Here is an 11,246-nt window from a genome sequence, read left to right as displayed (position 1 = left end):
TATAAATATATAATGAAAAACTTTCTCAACTGGCTAAATTCAAAAGACATGGTCAACAAATAATTTGTCAGGAGGTGGCAGAAACAGAAAGCCAAGGATAAGGGAAACATAATGTGGGGAACATCATATACAGAAATTGCAAGCAGACCAAAAGAAAACCTCACAGCTCTACGGGGGAGAAAGTGCATCCCTGCAACCCTTATACAGAATATGTAAACTGTCATATAACATACCCATATACACCAGAGGTCCCCTTGACCAATGCACATTATCCTCAGTTTGAAGCACAACCAGCGGGCAAAAAAATTACAAGTTGGGTTTGGGTTAAAGGTTTGACTTTGCTATTATCATGGTTTTGGCAGCTGTGTTTCTCTCTTTGGGATGGATTCCTTATTTGGCAGCTACAGTATATGCTGTAAGGTCAGTCTGCCATTAAAACTTCACATTCACTGAATTCATTCAATAAACCTGTTAAAATCCAATGCATTTTCCATAAAATGTTATTTACAGTTTGTGCACAGATAGTGAAAGGTAAAAATAATATGGATAAACAAATGAGTTTTTCTTTCAGTAAACATTAACAATTGCAATCCCATCTTCAATAAGCAACAGATCGAGTAATTATGCTCTTACACATTCTCAGAAACACATTATTGATGGTCTAAAAACCTGTGTATAACTCAGCGTCAAGATCACTGAAGTTGAAATTCTGTACTATTCTTTGAAAGGCCTGAACTGCACTCAAGGTTGTTCGGCTCTTTTAACAATTATCTGCTCCAGCTCATCTCGCTCCATTTCTTTATGGCTGCCCTTTAAGCACCCAGCAAAGTCTCCATGGCAACTACAATCATTCATGCAGTCACCCAATGAAGTGACGCAACCGAGGTACGCTGAGGAGACCTCATCATCTTTAGTGAAGATCCTACCGCCGGCCTCCTGGAGCTGGAAAATCACGCAAATGACAAGATTCACTTAGATATTGCTTTTGTGCAGCACATTCAATGCTTATGGTGTGAAGGCTGCAAAATTGAAAACAAAAAAAACTGTGTGGATTTCATTTCCTTCTGCTTTGAAATAGGTTTATCATAACCGTATTCATCTGACTGTGAAATGAAAAAGCATATAAAATATGGGATAATGGTCATGTGCAGAAAGAAACACGACTTAGTATTTATTGACTTGTATAAATGATAAACACAAAATAAATAACTAAACATTTTGAAAGTGAGTGCAAAATTGGCACCATTTGATCTTCAGTTGAGTAATTCTGAACTCCTGTGTACTCCTGAACAATGACCCTTTTATTACATCCAATACAAATGGCAGGATCTTTATCACTCTGCTGTGCCAATTACAGCTAATTTAATTGTTTCCGTTTTTCTAAATGAAATTTTTCCAGTCCGTTTTTAGATAGGGTGTGTATTACAAGTGCATCATTTATAATAATACTGTATTTACTCTATACTGCGTTTATTGTAGACATGACTATTTAACTAAATTACCAGTCACTTACACATAACATTTGAGTCCATGACAATTAGAGAAGTCCATGTCTCTAACCCCAGGCCATTTTTGCTGATTATTATCTTAATCACGAGAGCAATAATTGCAATATAATTCACTTTCTTAGAAATTTATTCCTTCAAAAAGCCTCTTCTAAGGTCTAAATGAGCCTGATATTTACTTGTTAATAAGAAGATTATATAGACCATCCCACATAAAGCTATCTGCATGAGAAAAAAAAAGGAAATGAAGCAACTAGTCAGAATTGATCTTCAAGTATGCAATCACATGCTTATAAATGCTGTGCATTGTCTGGGTTGCTTTAAGATGCTGTAATGCAAATTTGATGCTTATCTAATGACAGATGTAGCCTCTGGCTTAAATATAAAGACACAAATCTGTTGCTGGATGCATTTATATTAACACCACAGATATTAAAACAACTTTCTGAACCTAGCAATATTACTCAAATTTTGATAGAATGTTGCCTCAGTTTGTTCCCAATTTCAGGTTTTGCGACCCAAATTGCAAAGCTATACACTGCTCTGAGAGTTTGGAAACATTTAGTTGCAATGTTAACATTATCTTAAAACTTTTTAAAACTCTCAGTTCCTTTCAAATATTTCAGTTGTGAAACAAAAGCAAGTAGGAAATGTCCAGCTTTTATGAGAACATGATCTTCTCCCATATGGAAATGTAATATGTGATATATATTGCTATATATGCTATAAGGCGATATGTAATTGTCACATTCTCTGGGTAGATGAAGATGCAAGTTTATCATGTATATAAAATCCCCATAGTAATATTTAGATGTACATATGTTAATATCTATATGACGATTTTTTTAATATACTATTATATGTACAGTAGCAACAATATAGGGCACAATTATATTTGTAATTATTTATATTTACATATGCAACTTTACTAAAGAAACATATATACAAAAATATTTTTATATGCAAATTTTAAATACATCTATTTTATCTATCTATCTATATAAAATCAGCATGTATTGCCAGGTTTTACAATGGATATACATGTAAATGACAAATATGTCCAAAAATGTATTACACATACATAAATATACATACTGTTTTTGTATGGGCTAGATATGTACAGTATGCTAATGTATGAAACTGTTCCAGTGTTTTCATATATATATATATATATATTCAATTGGACAATATATTTCACATATGTAAATTGAATAACTGTACATTTTACATGTGCATATGAACAATGATGTTGAAAAAAGGTCTTTACAAATATTCATCATCTGCCAAAATGTAAATATGTCCGCCTCCATCAAATCAACCATTTCTTAACCAACATTTTTCCTTCTCAACATGCACAACGACATACTACCATTCATTCAAATTATTAAAATATTTATTAGTCTTGATGCAGGATTACAAGTCTAGACTACAACAAATGAGCTGGTACAACTCGCTTCAACAAAATAACACTGAAATCAGACGGGTACATTTCAACACAGAGGAGTGCATGCAGTAAATCACAGCTTTTGAAAGAGATACTTCCGGTAATGTCACTGGCTAAAATCAAAGCACATTGTTAAAGCATAGATGAGACAAATTATGTTCAAATGACTCCTTTTGCTCCCTGCGATCCAGTGACTTAGACAGTGAGAACAATACAATTTAATGAAGATTTATTGTTGGACAGCATGATCTGCAAATCTTTTCATTCATATAATGCTTTAGGATGCAGCTGGCTGTCTGTAAGCAGACTTAATATGTTGCCTAATAACTCAAAGACCTGTATGAATATATCAGCAATGACCTTAGGCTGCAAGAAAATACCAGCAGGATGATGACCCATATTCCAAATGTATAGTACAAGGAAACTCATGCTCAACATTTTCCTCTCCTCTAACCAAGAGAGAGCAAACTTCTCCCAGATACATTGAACATGCAAATGCAGTCCATTTGGAGATGGATTAAAACGACAAGGGAAGAAAAGAAATAATTATTAATAAAATGCAATGTACAAGACTGCTGTGGAAATTGGTACAGGCAAGGTGTACAGTTCAAAAGCCATTTCAGAATCAGCATCTTGTTAAGATCTGGAAACCTTCATTTACGGTACATAACCATATCACAGTGAAATGAGAATGTTGCATTCATGCCATATAGGGATGTCTGTGCTGTGCTTCACAAACTGTGGGCAGAAAGAAGGAGAGAAAGCAGCCGCTGCAAGAGTACATGCACTTTCATTTGTGCTCTTGCATAGATGTGTATAAAGCACATCATGGGATGTGACACTTTCCATGCCTGAAATGCCATCAGATATACCCTGTGTCAATGGATAACTCGAAAATATTGATTTGCACTTGAAATAACAAATATGCATTGTATAAAAATTTTCTGTTAAACTCTCTAGTCAGTATGCAATGCATTATCATATGTCTGTCACGATTTTGTTAAAACAGCTGTGACTAAATGCTGGATATCATGGAGACAATTTCTGTCTCATTGTATGAAAGGTTGCAATTCAGTTGATAATTTAATAACAGGGCATGCATTTTAATGCTAAGCAATACTGAATTAGGAAGTTTGTATTAGAAGTTATAGCTGTTCTGGTGTAATATGTGAATATACTCATCAGTGTTTGTTTGTACGTCTACAGTGTTAGTATTTGAGGTCATGCATGTAGAACTGTGCAACCATCCGTATTTTACATGGCTATGTTGTTTGATGCAAATGCTGTTTAAACTGCAACATTATGCACCAATAAATTAAATGTCTGTATCTTATTCCCATTGCTGTAAATAGTGCAAGTGCCACCCAAACATTAGATGTTTAATGTCTAAATAAAACTGGTTCCATTAAAGCTGATGTTTGTTTTGATGTTAAAATGCTTTGTTTTATTGCATATAGTGAGTCTACCTTTGTGAAAAAGAATTTTCTAGCATAAACTTAACTTAAAAAATAACTTATTGCAGAAATAATATATGTGCAAACAGAATTTAATTTCATTAATGTCTTTAAAATATGATTAAAGTGTATTGCTGAATATACTGACAAGCATTTATGGTACTAAATTTTACTAAATTAAGCTTTAATGTAATCGAAATATGTAAATCAAGTATTTAAAAAAATATATCTGTGAATACACATTTGTGATGAAGTTGCAATATATTATAAATAATATAAAATAAGATATATTTATATATAATATTGAATATAATCAAGTACTTTACATGTGCTTTAGTATGTTAGGCAACACATCAAAATAAGTGTACTTCTTTAAAACACAACAAAAAAATTATTAAAACAAAATGATTTAAAATGTAATTATTTGAAACTTTTAATTATTACAAAGTGAACTTTGTAAAGTATACTCTCTTCAAATATACTTATTACAAGTACAGTTAAAAAAAAACATGCAATGGCTGTCAATACAATTAAGTTTACTTCTTTTTCACAAGGGTAGACATGCCATACATATGTATGTTTGACCCACTCATGACAAACAGGGGGAGTGTGTATTTAAAACAGTTCGAAAACAACAGAATTACAGTATTTATGAAATCCTCTTGGGTCTGCTACAGGTGCAGAAATCACCCACTTCACCTTTTTAATTAGAGTACTTCTCTCATGATTGACAAAGTGCCTGTGGCATTTTTTCCCCTCTTGGCAATATTCACATGTTTCCACAAACCATTTAAATGGGGATCATATCAAAAGGTTTACATTTGAATCAGTGCATTGGCGCAGACTTGTAGACAGAATGTGAAAGAATTCACAATTTTCTCATCCAACCAACTGACTAGTCAACTAATAATTCTGTGTAATTTCTGTTGGCTAATCAACACTTTGTGATCGCTAATGTTTGTTTATGGGTTGTTGACAGATTATGCATTCAGGCTAGACACAACAGAATGAAACAGACCGCAAGAATCTCAAGACACATTTTAAAAAGGTATTTTTCTGTAAACAACTCATTTTAATTTGATGTCTTAATAATGCTCATGGTGCAAGATACTTAAAAGACATTGTGAAACACCCTGTGTGCATGTGAAGGGCTGTGTTGCCGATGTCTTAAAGGTGATGGATTTGAAGATGCAGCTTATCTAAGAGGGTTCCATCGTGCAAACTGTCAAACAGCGCTCTGTCAGCATGCTAGTTCAAGCGCCACCGCTAAAATATTTAAAACTAGTCATCCTGACTAATCGACTAGCCAGATGATGACCATTCTCACACTCCCATTAACATCTTTACATCAAGATGATGATGATTTTAGCAATGAACTATGCATTTTTGTCCAGCAAAACCAAAGCAAACTCTTTTAGTCAATGTACATGCTATTATCTATAGATTGGGTATTCATATTACATTATATTGTATGTTTCTCAGCATTTCTGATTCAGTTCTCGTGGAGTCCAGGAATGAAAAGAGCCCAAAGGCAGGCAGAGCAAAGTCTTCAAAACTTTGAAGGTCATACAAAACAGCAGAATGCAGAAGTGGCCTTGCAGCAGGGATCAGAAGGCCTGGTCCTGATGGGAATTCAATGTATTGTCTGCTCTTATGTGAAGCAGAGGGGAAAAGGACTCCGGTTTGCATGCTGGGAGAGCAGTCATGGTGTCAAGGGCAGGTTCAGACACCAAGATCCAAACCGTCAGTCATGTATGAACAGCTTACGAATGAACAAAACGTAGTCAAGATGACAGTTTATACTGTATGTTGTGGCAGAGCAGCCCTGTCCCAGCTCTGTTTCAGTACTGTGGAGGTGTACAGGGCTGGAACAGACCTCAGGCTGAGTGTTATTCAGGTGTGTTGGCGATGGAGCTGGGGGTTGAATTCAGCACTGGGTTTATCGGCGGTATGGCCTTGTGACTGAAGTACTCCACTACCTGTTTAGGCACCTCCGCTAGGACACACTTTGCCAGAGCAGCTGGTGAAGCCTGAAAAAGAGCAAATCAACCAAATTCATGGTAAATTGTGTTCAAACAAAGGCATGAGGAAAGTATAGTTTGTAAGTTAAATTGTTTGGTAGAGAGCCTAGCAGCAGGCTGTTGAGAGTATTTACATATGTTTAATCCTCACTTCTCTAAAAGGACTTTTCTTTTTTTTCTGGCTGTGTACATTAGTGAAGGGAACAAACAGCTCTTATGGAGAAACTGTGAAGCTCTAGGAGCCATTTCTGTCCGAATGCACCACTGGCTTATTCTGATTTGCCTCATTGCCTGCTTCATCCACCCTCGTATCATGTCATTTATGCAAGGCATCCATGGCTCCTTTTACAAGGTTTTAAAAGTACTTTTCAAATTTTAAGCCCATAAAAAGTATTACAATAAATTAATTTCTGTTTCAGATAGACAGTCGTTACTTTTTATTTACCTGCTTCTAAATGTCAACATGTCTGCACTTAACTAATGATGTCTTTTAAAATATTGTGCGTATGTTTTAAAATATTGTGTGTGTGTCTTTTTTAGATCATTACTGCCTATGAAAGCCTGTTTCCTCACCAAAGTAAAAAAATAAATTAATAAAAAAATATATAATTGCAACTTCTTATCTCCCAATTGTGACACTATATCTGGCAATACAACTTTAAAACTAAACACTGTCTTACAGTATATTTCACAATGTGACAATATCTCAAAATTTCAATTTTATTTCTTGTAATCTTGACTTTGTTTTTTTGAATTTATAACTTTATATTTCACATTTGCAAATATTTGACTTTATATTTCACATTTGCAAGTATAATTTATTATATTATATATAAACGTGACCCTGAACCACAAAACCAGTCTTAATTGTCAATTTTTTTCAAATAAATAAATGAATAAATAAGCTTTCCATTGATGTATGGTTTATTAGGATCGGACAATATTTGACCAAGATACAACTATTTGAAAATCTGGAGTCTGAGGGTGCAAAAAATTCAAAATACTGAGAACATCGCCTTTAAAGTTGTCCAAATGAATTCTTAGCAATGCATATTAATAATCAAAAATTACGTTTTGATATATTTACAGTAGGGAATTTACAAAATATCTTCACGGAACATGATCTTTACTTGATATCCTAATGATTTTTGCCATAAAAGAAAAATCTATAATTTTGACCCATACAATGGTTTTTTGGCTATTGCTACAAATATACCCCAGCGAATTAAGACTTTTATTATATTATATTATAATTATATTATAGTTTCAGTTTATGTCTCAAAATGTGATCTATTAAAATTTATCTCACCTTTTTTATACTTTACCTACATGTTTCTTATAGGGTGAGGATGAAAACTGTAAACATTAATTGTTATTTAACTGTTGTTGTTTTTTTATATATTAATTTATATTAATAATGTATTTTCTAGATTATTACTGTTTATGAAGGCCTATTTTCTCCCCAGAGTAAACAGAATAATTTATTTTTAATTCTTAAGCATAACTCTGCAGATCCCTTCTTTCTAAGTACAAGATCTATAGGAACTACGGGATCTACAATAAAACATCTACCTTCATTTTCAAATTCCCAGTGACTAAGAACTTAAAAAAAACTAACCGTTTTGAAGTCTCTGAAGGGCACAAACTGGACGATGTCCCTCAAGACGGGTTCCCCTTTGGGTGCGCGCAGGACTCCATCATCCCCATCAAGGATCTGCATGTCCGTGAAGTCTGCGTTTCCCACTCCCACAATAATGATGGACATAGGTTGGTAGGAGGCCCGAACAATGGCCTCCCGTGTATCGGCCATGTCTGTTACCACCCCGTCTGTGAGGATCAGCAGGATATGATACAGCTGACAGAGAAAAGGACTCTTATTAGTTATATTGTCTGATTTATACAGTCTTATAAACATGCCTAGCCGGAGCTTCAAAAGAGTGCAAAAAATCACCACAAATGAGTCTTTAAAAATTCTACAGAACAGAAAAAATTACATAATTTGGGTTTGGAATAGCATGAGAGTGAATAAATAAACTGAATTTTAATTTATAGGTGAACTGTTCCTTTAAATGTCTAGATAGTAATGAACAGAATATTGGATGCCCTTCTAAAACAGGCAGTCAGAGGGCTAAAATTAGCAATATTTACTGGCCTGAACATCCCAGAGGTCCTGTCAACATTAAACATGCAATATCTACAGTTTGAATGAGTGGCCTGGTTTCTGAACATTGATCTCACTGAGCTCACTTACTGAAAAATGATCGCTTTTGGGGAAGGGGTGATGTAAGATTAAATAATAAATGAAGATCATCACAAGGACATAGTGTGTAGAAGACAGCAAATAAATAGAGCAATGCATAGATAATTGCTATGCTTGAGGGCAAATATTTGACCCGAGACCATTAAATGACACGTAAAGGGACTTAATATAACTCTAAATTGATTGTAGCTGTGTTAATTGCCAAAACAGCTCGAGAGATAATCAGCTAAAGAAAACTTTAAGCGGTTTCATTTGGACATAAATTACAAAGGTTATGTGAACAAAACTATAGACAGAAGATAAAAACCCAAAAGAATAGACAGGAAAAATCATTAAACCACTTTAAAGAGCAGCATGTCAGCGCAAAATCCATTTTTAACTAAATTTTCACCTGACGTCTCGACACTAAATTTATGTCACCATGCATATTTCCCCATTACTTTTTACATTAAGTAAAAAATGTAGTCCTTTCTTTGAAATTAATTTCATAATTAACTTTATTGAAAGAACAAACACGTCTTTTCAATGCAAATTTGGAAAGGGTAGAAACCACCACAGCTATTTGCATGATGCAATTAACATTAAAGGTGCAAATAATGAATTCTATACTGAATATTCTTTAGACTGATTATCCAACAAGCAGAAGGATGAAGTGATAGAACCAAATATCTTAAATTAAAGTACAATATTAAGTCTGTAAAGTCAATGTGACTAAAGACTGAACTTGCAAACATGCATTTCTGAAATCCAACCTTAGAGTAACATTAACCTATACTAAATATATTAAAAGAACTTACACTGTTGTCATTATATTTCTGATTCAAGCAGAACCTTTTTATCGTTAGCTAGTTAGTTGTGACAACATAGGGGGTTCACTTGGGAGCCCCAATCCTCTCTGACTTTAAAAGAAAACGTCACTGAAATTTGGCAAGTAAATTTGGCATACCTGAGCCACTCCCTGTACATACGGGTATAAATAGGTGATAGGTGCATTCACTCTTCAGATTTTTACTTCGGAGCTGAGTAGTGCTTGATCTCCACATAGCCCTTTACTCATGTGACTGGAAATAACTCTGGTTGGTGTTACGGTGCAAACAGTGGTATCCCTGTCTTCAGCGATTCCCCTGGGCACTTCAACTGAAAGAGCAGTTTCTCTAAAAGAGCAAATTACAGTCGGTTCATGTCATGTTAAAGATGCTGTTCCATCCATGTTCTCTTGGTTGCTGTTGTTACCTGTCCTCTGTTGACGGATACGATTGTTGTCTTCAGTGTCTGGGCATCCCACACACTGAAGCTGCATTCATGGATGACTCATGCGTTCATTGCGAGCATATGAGCATGGTTTCACTGCAATCTGTCACAAGCAGGGGACCGCTGGCTGGAGCTCTAGGAGATCTGAGGGTCAGTAAGAGCTTTTCCGCCAGGCATGTCCCTTCCGACCTCTCACTCCTCCCACAGCCAATGTCCATTGTGGCTCCCGAGTGATTGTACTGGCCCAGCCCGTGATGGTCCCTGCATTTAATTTGGTGTGCTGCCACAGGATTGGATGAAGATTGCAGCATCGGGGTATGGGCTATCATCCTACGAGGATAAAGATTCAGTGGAGCTGCACCCCTCGAGTGTTGTTGCCATCGCCGAATTGGATCTGGAGCTGACGGCCATGCTTGCCCAGGCAGCAATGAGCCATGAGCACACCGCCCAGTCCCAAGCCCTCGTGGCTGGATAATTGGTTTATCAGGGAAGGGCGCAGCTCACAACCGTGTCCTGCACTGGTGCCTTTTTTCCCGGAGGTGCATGAAGAGCTGATGAAGTTGTGTCTCTATTGTTCCTCGACACAGCCCTATTCTACGGTTTGCATTTGAGGGTCGGGCATGGCAGTACAGGGTCCTCCCCTTCACACTGTCCCTGTCCCCCTGTGTCTGTATGAAGGTTGCAGCGGGTGCCCTTGACCCATTATGGAGAGTGGGCATCGGGATCCTCAACTACCTCGACAACTGGCTCATCATGGCCCAGTCACGAGAGCAGTTGTGCGATCACAGGGACCTAGTGCTCCAGCACATCAGTCAGTTGGGGCTTCGGGTTAACTGGGAAAAGAGCAAACTCTCCCCCATGCAGAGGATCTCTTTTCTCTGTGTGGAGTTAGACTAAGTGAGTATGATGGCGCGGCTCAGCAGCAAGCATGCCTGGGGCATATGGCATCCGCAGCCACAGTCACACCGCTCGGATTGCTTCATATGGGACCACTTCAGAACTGGTTACACTCCCAAATCCCGGTATGTGCATGGCACTGTGGTACACTCCATGTGACCATCACGCCGATGTGTCGCCGCTCATTCAGCCCATGGACAGACCTTGCCTTTGTACTGGCCGAGATACCCTTAGAACAAGTGTCCTGGCATATCGTTGTCACGACGTATCCCTCCAGTACAGGCTAGGGCGCTACATGGAACGTGCAGGCAGCCCTCAAGGTTCTAGATGGGGCCTCAACTGCTTTGGCATATCATGCTTTGACATATCTTTGGCATATGCTTGCCTCGAAGAGGCAAGCATATGCTCTGAAGT

The 11,246-nt window shown here is 36.7% G+C and overlaps 1 protein-coding gene across 2 annotated transcripts in view; it reads right to left on the bottom strand.

The window, feature by feature from the left end:
• Nucleotides 1-4,924: 4,924 nt before the first annotated feature.
• Nucleotides 4,925-11,246, bottom strand: part of LOC132126804 (copine-7-like) — a 61,015-nt gene continuing 54,693 nt past the window's right edge. For both annotated transcript variants that reach the window (XM_059538319.1, XM_059538328.1), the window contains 2 exons: nt 8,043-8,279; nt 4,925-6,433 (listed from right to left, as the gene is read on the bottom strand). In XM_059538319.1, coding sequence (XP_059394302.1) covers nt 6,293-6,433; nt 8,043-8,279 — 378 coding nt within the window. In that variant the 3' untranslated portion in view covers nt 4,925-6,292. The remainder of the gene's footprint in view (nt 6,434-8,042; nt 8,280-11,246) is intronic.

This window comes from Carassius carassius, chromosome 3 (assembly GCF_963082965.1).
Source record: "Carassius carassius chromosome 3, fCarCar2.1, whole genome shotgun sequence".
In the NCBI taxonomy this organism is placed as follows: Eukaryota; Metazoa; Chordata; class Actinopteri; order Cypriniformes; family Cyprinidae; genus Carassius; species Carassius carassius.
Note: the sequence above shows the minus strand (reverse complement) of the source record. Positions and strands in the feature narration are given on the sequence as shown.